Source organism: Carassius auratus, chromosome 20 (genome assembly GCF_003368295.1).
Source record: "Carassius auratus strain Wakin chromosome 20, ASM336829v1, whole genome shotgun sequence".
Taxonomy (NCBI): Eukaryota; Metazoa; Chordata; class Actinopteri; order Cypriniformes; family Cyprinidae; genus Carassius; species Carassius auratus.
In genome coordinates, this window is record NC_039262.1 from 18334144 (window position 1) to 18353218 (window position 19075).

General features: G+C 37.5%; 2 protein-coding genes across 3 annotated transcripts; both read right to left on the minus strand.

Annotated features, from left to right (window-relative positions):
- Positions 1 to 1285: 1285 nt before the first annotated feature.
- On the minus strand, positions 1286 to 11443 carry LOC113121099 (calmodulin). Its single transcript, XM_026291340.1, has 6 exons — positions 11309 to 11443; positions 7524 to 7554; positions 7291 to 7434; positions 2895 to 3001; positions 2643 to 2778; positions 1286 to 2208 (listed from the first exon to the last, which is right to left on the minus strand). The coding sequence occupies exons 1-6, from the start codon at positions 11309 to 11311 to the stop codon at positions 2180 to 2182; spliced, it is 450 nt and encodes a 149-aa protein (XP_026147125.1). The 5' UTR covers positions 11312 to 11443; the 3' UTR covers positions 1286 to 2179.
- A 3086-nt stretch (positions 11444 to 14529) lies between these two features.
- Positions 14530 to 18548, minus strand: LOC113121098 (26S proteasome regulatory subunit 4-like). 2 transcript variants are annotated; one of them, XM_026291339.1, is made up of 11 exons: positions 18448 to 18496; positions 17988 to 18041; positions 17808 to 17904; positions 17606 to 17730; positions 17337 to 17522; positions 16586 to 16714; positions 16380 to 16476; positions 16104 to 16293; positions 15323 to 15474; positions 15083 to 15237; positions 14530 to 14926 (listed from the first exon to the last, which is right to left on the minus strand). In XM_026291339.1, exons 1-11 carry the CDS (start codon positions 18448 to 18450, stop codon positions 14792 to 14794), a joined length of 1323 nt encoding a protein of 440 aa, XP_026147124.1. In that variant the 5' UTR covers positions 18451 to 18496; the 3' UTR covers positions 14530 to 14791. The 2 variants fall into 2 exon arrangements, with proteins under 2 accessions (XP_026147124.1, XP_026147123.1); XM_026291338.1 differs by lacking the exon at positions 18448 to 18496 and adding an exon at positions 18531 to 18548 and having other exon boundaries at positions 14792 to 14926.
- Positions 18549 to 19075: the final 527 nt, after the last annotated feature.

The following is a 19075-nucleotide window of genomic DNA, read 5'->3' on the forward strand; positions in this document are numbered from 1 at the left end:
ACCATTTCTCTGGGCCAAAAGAAAGCTGTGTAAATGTGAACATTTAACACAAGAATGAAAACATCAACAAAAATGGCGGTCGTTTAGAGGTCATTTCTGGTTAATGATGTCACCAAATTTGCAGATACAACGTCGTAGGCTGTGAGGAAGGTGGTTTTTTGTTTAACAGTAAAGTCCCTCCAATAATTGAATTACTAACAGAAATTGGCTTTAGTGTGATAATCAAATTTAATAAGACACTGAAACACTTTATCATGAGCTTCACTTCAAATAAACAGTGCCAAGCTTCACTCAAATCCACATTGCATTGGCTATTATTACCCATATTATTATTTTAGATTGGAGTTATTAATATGTTAATATAAATCATTATATTTTAAAATAAAATAAACATTAACAATAAAAATAATTACATTAATAATTACTTTTATAGTCATGTATGAAGAGTCAAAAATTCTATTTTTTTTATTAAATTTTTTTATCTGGCTACTGAAAAAAACATTTTAGTGATTAAATGCAATTTTTCAATTGTTGTTGTTATTATTAATATTGTTTTCCATGGAGATTCGAACTCCCTATATAATTATATTTTACAGTTATTATTATTTTCTTTAATGGATATCCACACCTTTAATAAAAAATAAATAAATAAATAACACCTTTGAAATGATTGTTACCAGATTGAGTTTTTTTTCGTAACAAAATATATCAAAGGAAAACTATTTAGAGACATTTTTAGGGTTTTAGATTTTGAGATAAAAAGTTACACAAAGCTACTTCAGTAAAAAAAAAAAAAAAAAAGCCATGGTCTGACCATGCAGGAGGCAGTTTCTGCATTGGTTTGTTTAATCTGACAGTATTTTGGGTTCAGTGTTGTTGGGCGAGGCCTGTAAATCCTGCTCTCCTCTTACTGCTGCGGCACCAGTGCTGCCTCATTTTCACCTGAAATATTGATACACCTAATTTAACTCTCAGATGTCAAAATGTGCAGGTCTGGCGAGTGAGAATCTCTCCTGTGTCTTGGGTGGGAGGCAGTTAAGAATAGGAGCTTTGCATTATGCAGGTCAATTCTGAAGAAAATCACAGATATCTGCATAAATATCTGAAGCTAAGAGAAACGAGGTGTAAAACGACACTCGAGAAAACTTCTAGAGGAGCCGGTTGATTGGGTTATTAAATGTTTGATGACCTCGTCCCAACAGGAAGCTGTAATTTAGCTGGAACACGCACAGGTGGTCTAGTGCGTCTAGCTCCATCGGGATGGATGAGACGATGAATTCATGCGTAAAGTACATGGTCACTTTATTTGAAGAAAATATTAAAACAGTAGCATGTACAATTTGGAATGAATGCAAACTGAAGAGTGGAGTGCAAGCTCCCGCAGCAGAAGTGGTACAGGGGAGAATCGACTGAAACAGAGGACAGAAAAGTGAAGGCTCAGCCACACTCCTCCAAACACCCACAGCATCCCTCCATCATCTCCATCCCGGTGCGAGACGGCCGTCCAGGAAAAGAAAGTCATTAAAACAAAACTAAACAATAGACAAAAAAAAAAAAAAAAAAAAAAAAACTCAAACAAAACCAAAATCATGCCAAACATTTTCTACTTTTTGTTGTTTTTGAATTTTTTTCTTATTTTTGATTTTTACGTTTTATCCCCCACAATACATGAAAGCCCCATTCCACCGGAAACTTGATTTTACAAGCATTCTTTCTACGTGTGGTTCCCTTTTAAATCACGAAACCCCGCAAATACATCACTTCAGTGGACTCGGCACACTCTGATTGGCTGGAGAATGAGCTCCGGGCTCAAGCTGCATGCATGAAGAACAGAAAAAACGAGAGAACAAAAGGAGGATGGCCAGCCCAAACATTATCAAGAGCAGATGGAACTTAAGGAGTTCACCAAATGCTGTTTTTCTTCAGTTTGAAGGTAGTTACAGGTTATTTTTCCTCAAAATAACTGATGCTTTGGGGACAGGATCACTAACCATTTCATGCAGATATTTGACTTTTTCCATTATCTTCTGTGTGGACAGAAGGATACTTTATTTTAACATTCAATTATTTTTAAACAGAAACATTATGAATAAATAAACTTTTTTTTTTTCAAGAATAAGTAAAACATTTGACTGATTTTTTCTTCTCTTCTAAGAGGGCACGGCAGGAGGAGGAGGTTTCACTTTGCGGTCATCATCTGTACAAATTCTGAGAGGAGAGATGGAGAGAAAATGAGATTAGGCAGTTGCTTTTGGCCGAATGCCGTGCTGTGCAGCCAGCTGCTAAATTGTTTGATGGTTAATTAATTTTTTTATCAAGAAGTGAAGGCAGAATTCGCACAGTAATTAGCGTCCCATTTCCAAACGGCTTTCATATGAGTCTAATCAAGTAGCTCAATTTACAGCAAAACAAAAAGGGGCCCTTTACATGTGCTCTGTACAAATATGGTGCATTCTGGGAAATGTTGGCCATTTTTGATGCACATAACTTGTTGTTTTTGTTTTTTCAATAATAATACTTACTACATCATCTTTATGTGATATTTTTGTAGAAGTAATATAGTTGAGTTACCAGATGGTACCTTTGAGATAAAAAGACAACTAAATGGAAAAAAAGTGGGCACTGAAAAGTAAGCGGCTTACCTTCATAGTTGACCTGACCATCACCATCTATGTCAGCTTCTCTGATCATCTCATCAACCTCTTCATCTGTCAGCTTCTCGCCGAGGTTTGTCATGACGTGACGCAACTCTGCAGCACTGATGTAGCCATTACCATCCTGAAGAGAAAAACTGAATGTCAGCCACTAAAAGGGCGGGAAAATCTCGGCATCACTGCTGTGACTCAATTTCGTCTGTATTAAACAGCCAGGTGACAGTTACAGCTCAAACACACCTTGTCAAATACCCGAAAAGCCTCGCGGATTTCTTCCTCGCTGTCTGTGTCCTTCATTTTCCTGGCCATCATCGTCAAGAACTCTGGGAAATCTATGGTTCCATTTCCTAAGAAAATGGGAAGTGAGATTTTCTTGAAAACAAAAGTATGGACAGAAACATTCACATCAGATACTCTCAAATAAAGCAATTCCACCTTAGATCGACAAAAGAAAAAAAAAATGACTTTACATCTTACAGTTGCGACATAACATCTTAAAATTGCTAAATAAACTACGTTAAATGAACGTTTCTCATAAACGTGACAATTTTTGACAATGTGGGTTTTTTCCTAATAATTACAACTTTAATTTAAACTTTATATCAAACTTGAAACTATACCTCACCTTTTTATTTTCAACTCTAAAGCAGAAAAGTTATTCATATTTAAGCTAAAGGGCACGTTTTACAAAATAGTGCAACTGGCGTGAGACCCCAAATCACATAAAAGCGCCAGTGGATATGTGAATAAACACAAAGGAAGTTGATCCGCTGAAATGCCACTAAGCGGAAACTAAAGATTACGGTTTATAAAAATTTTTATACAGATATTTTTCTTACACAAATGCATCACCTTTTGTAGTTTGCGTCATTAAATGCATTGAACTAATTCAACCAAAAATGAAAAATTATATCATTAATAACTCATGTCGTTCCAATAACGTACGACATTCGTTCATCTTCGGAACACAAATTAAGATATTTTTGATGCTTTCTGTGATCTTTCTGACCCTCCATAGACATGGGCTCAGAAACCTAGCAAGGACATCATTCAAATAATCCATGTGACATCAGTGGTTCAACTGTAATTTTACAAAGCTACGAAATTTTTGTGCGTGCAAAGAAAACAAAAAGAATGACTTTATTCAATAATTTGTCTCCTCCCCGTCATCCTGTAACACCATTTTGAAGAGTATCCACTGAGCTTGTTAATGTTTTGATCTGAACGTAAAAACATATCTGCGTACCTACATTGCAACCGTTGTTTATGTATGACACTCTCCATAATGGCGATATAGGGTGACGTGGAACTGTTGAATAAGGTTTTTAATAAAGCTTTCTGAATTCATCAAAAATACCTTAAAATAATATCTTACAGGTTTGGAATGACATTAAGGCGAGTAATTCAAGTCTACTAAAATTGTAGCTAAAGATCTTAATGTAAAGATCTTCATGTTTTTGGCGATGACACGTCCACCTAGTCTCAGGGTCATTCGCCAGGGAAGCTCTCCTAACGTAAACAGCAATCGTCCCCAGGACCCTCAGTTTACCAATGAGCCATCAAAGGGAAGAGGTGGGGATTCATTAAGAGATCATGTGACTCACTCTGCACTAGCAGGGGATGACAGTCCTCGAGGGACAGCGATGAGCCGAGTGGGTGACTGTGATATAAGATACACGGCTAGAACCCTACAGCCGAGATAAACTAACCACAGCTGACCATAAAAGAGCTAAACCATGTATAATGTTCGCCGAGGTCAGAAAAAGGTCAAGCGTGCGGTAATAAAGACCAGGCTGGATTACCAACTGGATGTGTGGAGCCACTGGTCTAGGATTATCCAGCATAAAAGGGACACTGAGCTTTGACTCTGGGTTGAAAGCTACAGTCCTATAGGTTGGAGCAGATGGTGATTTAATGGTGTGTGGTGTAATATAGTAAGATAACCTGAGAGTAAAACTCCTATTCAATGAACAACGAGCCACATTCCTTGCATTGCAGATAAAAATGCAAGACCTTTGACCTCTACAGGATGTTGAGTCATATTAGCCCAGCCTTTCACAAGTACCTAAGGGAAACACAATTCATTACTTGAAAGGACCACTAAGCAACACACAATTGCGCTGAAATCAGCCATTTCCAGGTCACTTCCAGTGTCAATTCTCAAAATAAGTTTTTCCCCGGTGTCCCGGCAACGGAGTTCGATAAGTGTGTGGGAATGAGATGACGAATGCAAAGAGTGGGTTATGCAATTACTTTTATTTTCCACTACTCGCATTATTGCCGTCTGACCTAGATCACGTCACGGTAGGCTGCATCCCATAGGCTTATCGATTCGCTGATCGAAGAAATCGAAGAAATCGACAGAACGGCTCGCAACCTGACAGGTTTCAGGAGTCTAACGGCCTCCCGATCCTCCCACACCATCTCGGCTTGTGGCACGGCTGTCTTGTCTGTCTGAGGCGTCTGTGAAAGGAGACTGATTGGAGAGTTTTCTGGTGTCACTCTTTGCTGAGAGAGTGCTGAGCAAGTGGATCGTCCCACCATTGGATGCTGTTTTATCACAGCAGCGAGTAGATGAGATTAAATGGTCTCACAGACAGGCTGTACTTACTCCAATGACAGGCGTGTGAAAAAAAAAAAAAAAACTGAAAGCTCATCTTTTCAACACCTAAATTAAAGGTGAAGCCAAGGGTGTAATTTTTCACAAAACTTGCTTTGCCAGTTGAATATGCTGAGACAAGTGGTTAAATAACAAAGAAACATTGTGGATAAGGAAAATTTTAATAGTTTTACAAACAGAGTTTAAAACATATCATGACTTTGAAAAACATTTTCAAGAAAACTGCAGATGTCTTCTCTATATGTCATCTCCTCTTTATGTTTTTATATAGTGAAAGAGTGAGAGAGAGAGAGAGAGAGAGAGAGAGAGAGAGAGAGAGAGAGAGAGAGAGAGAGAGAGACTGGGCAATTTGACCTAAAATCAAAACCTAGATTACGATTATTTAACTTTTTTTTTTTTTGGCAGTTCTTTAAAGGACTGTAGTTTAAATATACTCCACTATTAAAGTGCCCCTATTATGCTATTTTTAAGGTTGCTAATATTGTTTTATGAGTCTCCTAAACAAGTTTACAAGTATGCAAGGTCAAAAAAACATTAGTTTTCTCAGAAAACAGATTTAATTTTACCCCCATTTCTGAATGATTCATAAATGACTCGTGCAAAGCAGGTCAAAGAATCAGTCTCTCTAAACCCCTACATTCCGTGAGCCCCTCACTGCTGTGATTGGTCAGATGGCGCACTCCTTTGTGATTGGTCCAGAGCCATAGAGAGATCTCGCAACAGCTCAGGACTGGTCTGCCGCATACAGTGCGTCTCGGAAATGAAACACCAATTGGCATGAAAGAATGACAGCCCTGGAGACTTGTCAATACACAGAAATGATGGTATAGATTGTAGCTTACCAACTCGAGCAGAAGACTGATGATGAATCAGTTGAAGTGGTTGATTGACAAGAGACTGATTCACAAGCATGACTGGAGCAGGACATTTCTCAGTGGTAAGTGTCAAGTGTTGACAAGTTCATGGTAATTATGAGAAACAACTCTCACAGATTAGGATACATCGTCTTCTCGACATGATGTTAAGCACACAGAAATTTGGGCAGGCAAGTTGGCGACATAAAACGTGGACAGACAATTATGCAAATGTGTTACTTCGTGACGTAGAGCCGTAACAGAATAAGAATTTAATGACTGGCTGTTCACACAGCACATGTCTTTGTGCGTAAAACCGTATGATGCAACACTCAGGAAATTATTTAATTTTTTTTAAAGTACAGCACAGAATGCCTACTCAGTAGTGTTACGTCAACCTGCTATTGTAAACAAACGCTAATAACGCTTGCCCCGCCTCCAGGTCTTCTGATTGGTCCACTGTTTTTAAACTGACATTGATGAGCGGTGCTGCATGTCAAAGTTCAGATTCTTTTAACGCGCCACATAGTGTAAAGTAAGGGTAAAGGGTAAGGGTAAAGTATTAATTATGGTGAGCATTCGCCCTCTTTTCCCTGGACATCCAGTTGGCATTTCTAAATCGGTCGTTGTGCTTACTTTGGGGTCTTCTTTAAAGCACCTTCTGATTTGTACCCAAAATAGGATGGATTGGCAATTATTGAACGCTATAAACTTGTGCAGAAAATCCACATATGCATTTCAGAAGTACCGCTGATGACGTTCCAGGAAATCCCTAATATGAATAAAGACATCACTATCACTGTAACTCAATAAACAAGATATAATGAGATGAAATGTAAGGACATTTCGCCTGTGACATTTTATGGTTTATCTGTTTTCTTCATAATGATATGATAGTTGCATCATCCTGAGATTTTTTTAATAAATCAAGAGTTCACTCAGTCACTTGACCCAATTATAAATAATCCATTCGTAGACTGATTTCCTGAACAAACATTCTCTGTTTGTCTGAGCAATCTGACACAACAAACACCAACACTGGTTCAACCCACAGTATGAGTTTGTGAAGAGTATCCTTTACGAAATTGTGTTCAAACTTCGAAAGAGACCAGTGATCAATTTCATTCAGCTGTGATTTATTGTTACTTTCAAAGGCACTCACCATCAGCGTCCACCTCATTGATCATGTCCTGCAGCTCTGCCTCCGTGGGGTTCTGCCCCAGCGACCGCATCACTGTGCCCAGCTCTTTGGTCGTGATGGTGCCGTCTCCATCCTTGTCAAATAAGGAGAATGCCTCCTTGAATTCTGAAATAAGAAAAGGGCGGTAGCTGTATTGAGTGTCTGCTTCAAAACACACAAATCAAAGTGATCTGATTACATGCGTGCACGCTCACCTGCAATCTGCTCCTCTGTTAACTGGTCGGCCTAGAAATCAAAAAGACAAGAAATGCTGGTTACTAATTAGAGACATGTCTGTTTTAGTATTTAAAAAGAAGAGTCAGATCATTTGGATCAAATGAATAACACACTGATAATGTGACACTTGTAGCATGAAGTATACTCTTTAAAAGGTTGTTTATTGGCATCATTGGTTCCATTGAGAACTTTTAAGAACTATGGAACCTTTCCATTAAGATTCTTTAAAGTGGAAAAGGCAAAAAGGCTTCAAACTAAGAAAAAACGGTTCTTTTTAGGAACCGGTCACTGGAAGGTTCTATGGCATCACAGCCATTGAAGGTTTTCTAAACCACCTTTGGTTCCCCAAAGAACATTTCAGTGAGCAGTTCTTAAAAGAACCATTTTTTCTTATTGTGAAAAGCATTTTAAGAACTTTTTCCACTATAAAGAAAACGTCTGTGCATCTGAAAGGTTCTACACTCCTACAAATAAAGGTTCCAACAGGGTTTTTTGCAGCGATGACATATAATAAAACATTTTTGGTTCCTCAAAAAACCTTTCAGTGAACGGTTATTAAAAGAACCTTTTTTCCTTTTTCAGAATATAAAGAACCATTTATGCATCGGTACCATCAATGCCAATAAAAAAAAAACTTTGTTTTTAAGAGTAAACATTTTGGGTTTAAACTTCATGTGACATCCAAACAAAAATGCTTTAGTCCACACAGTGGCATCAGGTTACAGGACACTGACCGACAACCCAGGCCTTTGGTTAACAGCGAGGAGAGAAAAGCTTATTGTATGGGTCTCAAGAGCTTGCTAAAGTGGATGAGAGGAAAACAAATAACCCACATAATGAAGGGAGGAGTGGGGCTAATGGGCCAAAGACAGAGGAACACGCCACCATCACTTCAATCACACGAATTAATCATTCTGCTTCCTTTCTGCATTAAGCAGCCATATTCACATGAGATGACATATAACATGCAGCTTAAGAGCCTTTCTGATGCACTGGTTTGTTGGACAAGAGGGTCTTCCTGCTGCCAGCTGTACGGCTCATTTCATTCCTCATTCATGCCCATGTGCCCAGAGCCCACATGAAAAAAGCTGATCCGGGGGGATGGGGCGCTGCAGAGGAACAGACGCAGCTGCTCTGGGACTCCCTGACATCCAGCGGAAGACCGTCTGAATCTTGTAAAATGGCCAATGAATGGAAACTAGCGGTTGTAGGTCGATAAAAATATCACAAACACACACAAGGTGCTCTGAGACCCGACGATTCCCGAAACGTTCAACGACATGCTGCTTTTCTTAAACCTGTTCATCGTAAAGCAGACCTACAGTTAATTGGCCATTAGGAGTGGAACTGACAGAATTTTCTAGCAGTTTCCAATGAGGTTGTCTTGAAGATCTTTGACAACTGAACTGTTTGTCATATACTGATATATCGACCAGGCCAATATTCTGCAGATATCAGTTGTGCCATAGCTATGTGCTAATTTCCCTTTCAAACCACAATTCACACTTCATCTTCAAACATTTCTCAGTTTGTCAAAATTGTGTACCTATACATGGATAACTGTACACAGTATATATACAATTTTAATTTCGATATTAAATTTAAATATTACATACCCACACAATATAGTGACTACTACATATTTTTCATAATGGTTATTTTTCTTTATTTTCATACCTATACATACCAAATTAGACACACATTTTTTTTATTTACTATTTACATTTACATTTTCATACACTTTTGTCAGTTTGTGTCAAACATTGTTGTCTGTGAATTTCGCAGACTTACAATTGTATTAAATATCATACACACACCATTCAGTGTCAATTAAACTGCATTTTTCATAATGTTCAGTTTGTCAAAGTTGTTCTGTAATTTTTACACATATACATATATTTATAACTTCATAAACTGTTCTCATAGTTGTAAAACTAATAATTAAACAATTTCAGCATCAAACTAATGATTACTGCACCTCTAATGGCAACATATTGAGCATTTACAGACAATCTGACCACAAAATCAAGAAGTACACCAATCTGAGTTGAACAAACTGTTCCTCCTCTATTTTCCATCACACATCTGTCTACTAAAGGATCCCTACAACTCCACAGGCTACAGAAACCACAGGACCGAATCACTCCAGCTGAACTGACTGTGTAGAGACACTACTGTCACCCATCTGTGCTGAGAAGCGCCGTTCTACCGCTTATTAAAATGTTCAGGCAAATGAATGTAGGTCAGTATACACACTACAGCATAATCCTCCAGAGTCCCAACACAGGGGAACATTACACCAAAACTTCACCCAGGACAGCTGGCTCCTACCAGATGCTGTTCCTCACTATTAAAATACACACAAACCACCGCCAGTGAACCAAACTCATATCTACTGCCAGTCCAGAAACATTCAACCATTGCACAGAGTTCAATTTTTCACAGTTTAGAAGACTCACTTTGATTTTCCTTGGAGAAGAAATGAAAAATGGACACAGTTGACACAATTGTTGACATACGGTGCTAGTATAAGGCTATCAAATAGACCCCAATAGCACAGCTCAGATCATGGAAGAAGTTAATGAGAAACTTTAGGATTTTGGCATGTAAAAAAAGAAAGACTTCATGTTCAATTCAATGACTTTTGCCATGTCTGTGTAATTCATTGTGAAATTTACCAGCAATTTCAAAAGAGTGAAAATTGTTTCAACTACATTTTTTGTGTCTAGACAAGACACGCGAGTAAATAAAGCTTAAGAGAAACAACTGAGATATTGATACATAAATAGTGATTTCTGGTTCCTGCAGGGAAGTTAAAAGAAACCCTCCTCGGTTTACTTGGATGAATCACACACACGAAATGGCGAACAAAACCTCTCAGATTCAACAACAAAAAAAAAACAGACGAGTCGACAGACGTTTCACAAAGACACACCTTTTATTTGCATAAGTAACTACAGACAAAATACAGGAAACTGGGCGCCCATTACCATAAGCCTACACCCTTTCAGTCCACGCAACATTGTGGTTTGGTTAAAATACAACTGCCTGTCATTAGTGAGGCCTTTAAATGTGTGTGAAGTGGTTTTAGATGGGAAACACTGGCCCTGCTGGTGTGATATTCAGTCTTTGGAGGGGGTTTAAAGGGAGGTAGATGATGCAACAGACGCTGGCGGAGCCACATCCTCTACATCCTCATCTCAGACACATCTACAATCATCTCCTTCATGTCCCATCCATCATATTTGACGGATATTAGCATAAACATCCTTATCTTTCCAGCCTACTGACCCTCTGCACCCCAGATATTGGCATGAGCCGTCTGTCTAATTACAATATCACAAGTACAGGTTTCAGTGTGATGTCATGTTGATCTAAATTATTATTTTTTTAATCATACAGTAAGACATAAAGAGAAAACAACAACATATGGGATGTATTCCACATCATTTGATGTGTGTAACCCGTATGTAAAATAAAGGATGTTAGTATTGCGCAGTTGTAGATTCAGGGTTCACTCTGACTGTTGCATCACTGAACTAAAGCAGGTAACAAAATAAATAAAGCGGATTTTTTTTTAAATATGTGTATCGTTGAATATATTATCTCGATAAGTTAACGTAACTTTACATCTCCAAACTGTAACGCTTATACCAAAAGCATATTTCTAAGTAAACTAGGCTAATTTGATGCGAACGGACTTGTTGAGATTCCGTCTGGCAGATTAATGCGTTAATAGTATATGAAATAAATGATTACGTACCATGTTTGTAGGGAATTAAGCGTGATAATCTCCAGACTCGACTGAACGCAGGTCTCTCCGGGGTGAGCGTGCACTGGAGCGGCTCTCTCTGGCTGTGCACTCGGCGAGGAGCGCACGTGTATTCATCCGCCGCTCACTTCCTGACTCAGCGCGTGCGGAGCGTCCCTCGGCCAATCAGACGCGCCGTTAGAGCGCAGGCAGACCGAAGCACAACGATGCAGTAAACAGTGGGTATGTCTTCCTGAAATATGTCAGCATTAAGGTGATGGATTAATACAAGTCTGGGCCAAATAATACATCTTTGCATAATATTAGCATGTCCCGGGCCCTGGTTTAGAGAATGTGAATAACTGTTGATGAATTGCCAGTCAATCAAACGGATCGACTTATTGTTCATTTAGTGATTTTTGTGTTATAGATGAATTAATTATGCATTGTCCAGTCTGAGACACCTAATAATTAATGCAGTCTATTTATATACATCATCTTATAACCCAGAAGAGGAACAGTCATTTCCCCACTGAAGAAAATAATAATAATAATAATATATTTAATGCTGCTCCATGTTTAAGGAAATGAATAACTAATGCTGATTTTATTTTACTCACTTAATCGCTCATTTTGTTCAGTTAATTGCCAGACATTCAGTAATTATCCAGGAGAGGTCTGTGGCACCTCATGAATGACACACAAAAAAGCCAGAGCTAATTTAGGGCCTAGGTTTATGTTTGTGTGAATTAGAATAAGATTCTGTGGTTTGGAGCCTCTTTTGTAAAATCCAGAACAAGTTAGTCAGTGGCATTGTTAGATAATTATTACATTAACACTACTTCTGCTTTTATGTAGAACAGGCTCTTCATGAACTGTGTGTGGCACTAGTTTCTCCGGCGGAAGGATACGCGTGGATTTCCCTCCGCTTGAGATTTCACGGCGTCGGTTTGTCACGGAGCAGCTGATTGGATAACGCGGACCTGCAATATTATACACAATGTTAAGGGGGGCATTATTGGCCGCCCTGGACCTGCAATGCACCAGGCAATGGTATATAATAGAAATCCCATCAAGGTGCTCACGGTAAAACGTAAAGTCGTTGAATTATACTATGTTAGTATTGGGCTACATTTACTTGTATTGTACCACACTGCAGTACATTTTCTATAAAGAAAAGAGGAAGTGCATCAGGTTTTACACACAGAGAATGTTCAGCACTTTCTATTGGCTAATATATAAAACATGAACAAATCACCTGCAGGCTAACCCTCAACATTTTTGTTGTTAATATTATATACTTTCTATAATATGATTGCACACACACATAGTTTAATAATGACATTTAATATTTAATTTATATATGATGTCTTATATAGTATGAAATAATTCTTGATATAAAATAATTCAATTATTTAAATATTTGAATCCTACTTTCTGTCTCTATATGTATTGTTTTTATTTATATTTTATCTCTAATACAAGTAACTATGTGCTACACAGTAACTTCACTACAACCCACCCCTCGTTATTTAATTAAGCAAGTGTTTGTTTACAGTAATGAAACATATTAGTTAAGACCTTATTTGATCAAAATTGTCCATGGTCTAACATGACACTTTGTGTCCTTAAGTGTGGAAGATCACAGATGGATCAGCTTCTTGAATTATACACAGAGTTATTTTACTAACCTGTATAATGTGTCTTATATGAGGCCTGTCATGAAGAAGCTTTGCCTCAGTGACACTGTCAAGTGGTCTGCATGCAGCTTTCGTTCTACGTGAGCTAGTCTGTGATTGCTGAATGTGCATTGATGTGCATGCACTGCCTGATTTAAGGAGAGTGCAGCACGGATCCTCTGAAGGGCCGCAGACTGACAGCTTTCTGCTGACTGCAGACTTTCATTAGTTGCTCTTTTACATCAAGAAATGCCCCCTCTTCATGCTGCTCTGCAGAGGTCAATGAAGAACTCTTACTTCAGAATAGGACTTAAAGGAAGAAAACATTCTTCTTGGTGGATTTTAAACATTTTATGATCAATAGCACTTTTAATAATGTAATAATCTATAATAATATCTCACAATAATGCATTCAAACTAAGGTAAACAAGCTTTATGGATACAGCATATTATGTGATGAGGTTGTTTTAAATAATTAAGGGAAACGGAGCAGAGTTTGAGATGAGGACAATCTAAAACCGCTGCATTAATTATGCCAATCTCTGCAGAGTCAAGCAGGAGCGAGAAGACTGGCCGCACACCGCTGCTCCTCTAGTTTAGTAATTAGCAGGGAAATTAATCATTGCTCTCTCTGAGGACACACTTTCTCTCCAGGCGCTGTGACTTTTTGATTAAAATAATTCAATTCAGTAAAACTGGTTTTTAGTACAATTCCTTGAAATGGAAATCTAAGAACATAAAAATTCATAAAAAAAAAAGAAAAGAAATTATATATATATATATATATATATATATATATATATATATATATATATATATATATATATATAAACACAAAAAACTGATAATTTTTACAGATTATATATATATATATATATATATATATATATATATATATATATATATATATATATATATATATATATATATATATATATATATATATAAACATATCTACATTAGTCTCAAAAGTTTAAATGTTTTTGAAAAGTTTCTTCTCACCAAAGCTGCAAAAAAACTCAAACACACACAAAAAAAAATTAATATTGTAAAATAGTATTACAATAACTTCAGTCTTTGGTGATTCTAATAATCTAATATGCTGATTTGGTGCTCAAGAAACATTTATCATCATCAATATTGAAAACATTGTGGTAATTGTGAATATATGCTACAATTTAAAAGTTCGGATTAAGTAAGATTAATACTTTATAAAAAAATTATTGAACAAGGACAAGTTCAATTGATCAAAAGTAACTACAACAGATTTCTAGTTCAAATCAATTCTGCTCTTTCGAATCTCTTTTAAACTTTTTATTCATCAAAAAAATCATGTAAAAAAATTCCACAAAAATATTAAGCAGCAGAAACTGTTTTCAACACTGATAATAAGAACCATTATTAACAACCGAGCACCAATGATAACTGCTATTAATTAAGCAGCAAATCAGCATATAAGAATGATTTCTGAAGGATCATGTGACACTGAAGACTGGAGTTATGATGCTGAAAATACAGAAGTGCATCTCAGCAATAATGACATTTTAAAACATATTAAGATACAAAAACATTTATTTTAACATTCCATTAATATTTCACAATATTACCGTTTCACCGTATTTTGGATTTTATTTGATTTTTTAAATATATCACTTTCTGAGTGCTGTAAAAAAAAGAAACAAACCAATTAAATACCTCTGATCCAGCCGTAGTATTTGATCACAACAACAACAAACTAATCGTCAGACAAAAACATGCGTACATTTAAGCCAAATGCTCTGCGCTCACATATAAACACAGAAATGAAAAGTGGAGATTAGAGATAGAGGCCTTCAGGGGAGCCCTCCTGCTTCTTATACAAAACATTTTCTTTAGACTTCTTGAAGTCCTCGTTGGTGACCTTCATCCTGCGTTCTCTGAGAGCCATGAGGCCTGCTTCTGTACAGATGGCCTGAAGAGACAGGAAGTCAAGAGTTAAGATATACAGATATACATGAACGGTTCTCCTGCATTCTGAAAATTATAGAAAAAAAATAACAAAATTAACACAAGAGGGCAGCAGAGATTTTCTGCAACACTTTCAATTGAACCGAATCTGTTAGCATACCTTAATATCAGCTCCTGAAAGGTCATCTTTAGCCAGGATGAGCTCATCCAAGACCACGTCCTCAGCCACAGTCATTCTGCTGGTGTGGATCTGGAAGATCCTTCTCTTGGTTTTCTCATCTGGTAATGGGAACTCAATCTTACGGTCGATGCGACCTGCCGAGAGAAAATGCCTTGAGGGTTCATCTAAAATTCAGGTAACCTCTGAACTTCATAACACGAGTCTGCAGTAGTATCTTACCCGGTCTAATAAGAGCAGGGTCAAGGGTCTCTATTCTGTTGGTAGCCATCACAACCTTCACATCTCCACGCGAATCAAAGCCATCCAGCTGGTTAAGGAGCTCCAACATGGTTCTCTGGATTTCCCGTTCACCTCCTGAGTTTGAGTCATATCTGCAAAGAGGTAATCAGGGTAGATGACTAAAGAAATAGTTCACCCAAAATTGAAAACCTGCTCAAAGTTTACTCAGGCCATCAAAGAGTTTTCTTCTTCATCGGAACCGATTTTGGAGAAATTTAACATCCCGTCTCTTGATCACCAATGTGAATGGGTGCCGTGAGAATAAGAGTCCAAACAGCTGATAAAAACATCACAATAATCCAAACCACGACTAAACTTTCGCTTCTGGCCAAAATATAAATCGAGAATCTGGAAAAATGCTTCCTCTAGTGAAACGGTTTTCATTTGTAAATGGTGCTTTCTCTGTGCATATTGCTCTCCTGATTCAGACAGCCCTTGTATTTCAACCAGAAGCAATGGTTTGAAGTCTTAATGATGGATTGATTTCTTTCAAACAGGCATCTTTTGGCCACACAAGATGTTTCCTCCTGGACTGGACTGCGTGGATTACTCGTGGATTATTTTGTGATGTTTTTATCAACTCATTCTGATGGCACCCATTCACATTAGTGACTGATTTCTGTTTTGATAAAGAAAAACTCATCTAGATCTTGGATGGCCTAAGGATGTATAAATGTTTTGGTGAAATATCCCTTTAAAAACCAAAAACGCTTTGCTCTACCTCTTAGTTCCAATGGCGTCAATCTCGTCGATGAAGACGATAGAAGGAGCATGTTCCTCTGCCACCCTGAAGAGCTCACGTACTAGTTTAGGGCCGTCGCCCAGATACTTCTGAATCAGCTCTGACCCAACGACCCGCAAAAATGTTGCAGATGTCTGATTGGCCACTGCCTTGGCAAGGAGGGTTTTACCTAACATCCAGAGAAATTATATGATAGATCAGGGTTTGTGATTTCACCCTTGTGAATTGTTTGGTAATGAAATGATCTTTGCTCACCTGTTCCAGGGGGGCCGTAGAGAATGACCCCTTTGGGGGGCTTGATCCCCATTTCCTCATAATACTCTGGATGGGTCAGAGGTAGCTCCACGGACTCCTAGAAGTTAAAACAGATTCATTTTTCCCTGATTGTTTTCAAAATTACAAAATTAAAAACTCAGCTCAGATAATTTTTGACAGACAAAACTGTTAAGATTTTATCTTGCCTTAATTTCTTGTATCTGACCATCCAGTCCACCGATATCAGCGTATGTCTCTTGTGGAGCCTTTTCTACCTTCATGACGGTAACAAGAGGGTCTGTGTCGTCCATCAAAACTCCTATGACTGCATGGACCTATAAACAACAAGTTATTTGATCACTTAATAGTCAAATCTACAACTGTTCAGGATCCAGATGTAGCCTTCATTAGAGCAGCATTCAAATACAAAAGGTTGAAGATAGAATATATATTTAAAGGCATAGGCCACCCAAAAAAGACACTTAATGGTATGCTTTTTGTTTGTTGTTGTCTCATACTTTTAGATACGCTGTTGTTTGTAAATGCTACTGCTAATGTTAGCTTTTAATATACAGTTTTATCCTTTTTAAAGCTTTAATACAGCATGGCAGCCACATGTTTAACACTTTTTCCGTTTATGAGGGTTTGTGATGTCACAAACCCGGGAAGTAGCTCGTTGTAGTCCCTATGAGCCATTAATGTAGGCATTAAATTGCTTTAATTTTAAAAGACGAGATCTCCATTTGCATTGAACTTTCAGCGTCATAACTTATGTTATTTACAGATATTATTTATGCTCACACAGCATTATTACACACTAACGTTAAAAAAGGGAAATCGCAAACAACAACCCCTTTAAAAAAATCTTAATTTTCATTTTTGAGTGAGCTATACCTTTACGTTAGACAAATTCATCCCATTTCCTTTCAATCCTGACTGGTTTGCGGGATTTTGTACCTTGTGGTTGAGTAAAACAGAGCAGCCGGGCTCCAGCAGATCTTTGTCGACAAATGACAGGATGCTGACATAGTGCTCCGAGCCCACAGACGTGGAGACGATGGCATGATTGTCATCAATGATCTCTTCCAGGCTCCCCACAGACATAGGAGTTCCCCTCAGGTCATCGACTTTTGACCTCTCCTCCTAATAAAAGCAAAAAACATAACCATCAGCACAGACAAACAAACAAAAAGGATGGCGAGAGAGAAGATGGATGGATGGTGCACCTCCTGTTTCTCCTCCAGAGGTTTCATCTGCTCCTGGTTCCTGATGAACTCCTCTTCCATCAGCAGGTAATCTTTAATTCTCTCCTGCTTCAGGAGCTTCAGCCTACACTGCGTGTAAGGGGTGACTATATGAACAGAGAATCTAACATTAACTCAAAATCTGATGTAAAACACAGTGGAGTTCAAACGTCTCTTCTTGTACCTGAAGGCAGTTTGCTAGCAGCATCGGGGCCCTTGGACTTCCTCTTCCTCTTGCCCACTCTGGTTGGAATGGGTGGCTCATATTTCTTTTTCTTGTCCTGTTATGAAGACAGACTGAATCAATAAATAAGGACGAACCTCTGGCTGATGCCATTTTAAAATACCAGGTATTTTTGGTCACCTTGTCATCTTTCTTTCCACCTCCTGGTCCGTGTCCTCCGCTTTGACTCTGGCCCTGTGTTGAGAAAGAGCCATGTCTAATGTTCATATACAGTGATATATATATATAGTCTAGTATTTTAATTATAGCCTTAAATAAATAAATAGTACATTAGAATTTGTACTGTGTAATAGTTTTTTTTTAGAGGACAAAAAAGAATATGACATTTTCACCATGATTTTGAGAAAAAAAAATTTAAAGGCAGATTTATAACAAGAATCTTAAGATGACTTTAAAAGAATAAGATCATTATATATATATTCACGATTTGGCTCGTTTTTCGTTGTATGCGGGTTAGAAAAGCGATTTAACGCTCTTAAGACCAGCGAATCCTTCAAATGAAATTACTTGTGTTGTTAATCCTACATCGATGTATTAAAAACGGGTATTAAGAGACACCATTCACACGGCATTCACATATCATATTTGAAATAGCAGAATAAACGTAGAGCAATGGAAACAAATTAAACGCCGAGTCTGTGAATAAACTGCTGGCTCACTCACCATTTCCACCGCCGCTGGTCGCTGACAATAAACGTCACTACGGATAGACTAACGGGACAAAGGACGGGAAATACAGAAACGCGTTTGTTTATTGTAAGATTTGTGATTCTGGCCAAAAATAAATAAGTAAATAAAAATTGTGATTCTGGTCCAACTCTGTAATTTCTCTTTAGCTAAACGTTTAATTAAAACTAATTAATTCCGTCAGCTTCTGGACACCTATGAGCTGCAGTGGACCTTGGTGTCCGCTTCAATTTGTCGATGTAACGTTAAGTGTGTTTGTCATAATCTTGTGAAGGTAGGACTGAATAAGAGTGTATTTACTGCTATTTCCAGTTTATTCACTTTTATTATGTTCTTACATATAATCTAACATATTATATTACTTAGTTATATATCATTATAAGTGATATTTTTCACTATAAATATAACAATAACGTATTCAGTGTTGTTTTAGTATGACTGATATACTATTGTAGTACTTTGTATTACTTTATAGTAATAGTATTCGTATATGAGTTATTTTATATATTATTTTGTAGTAT

Excerpts from the sequence above, each read along its gene's own strand:
- LOC113121099 (XM_026291340.1), bottom strand. Across the intron at positions 3,002-7,290 it reads CAATGAGGTGGACGCTGATG|GAAATGGAACCATAGATTTC; the intron begins GTGAGTGCCTTT and ends CCATTTTCTTAG. Across the intron at positions 2,209-2,642 it reads TGGTCAGGTCAACTATGAAG|AATTTGTACAGATGATGACC; the intron begins GTAAGCCGCTTA and ends CTCTCCTCTCAG.
- LOC113121098 (XM_026291339.1), bottom strand. Across the intron at positions 17,905-17,987 it reads GTGGAAAGAAAGATGACAAG|GACAAGAAAAAGAAATATGA; the intron begins GTGACCAAAAAT and ends TCTTCATAACAG. Across the intron at positions 16,715-17,336 it reads CTGTTTTACTCAACCACAAG|GTCCATGCAGTCATAGGAGT; the intron begins GTACAAAATCCC and ends TGTTGTTTATAG.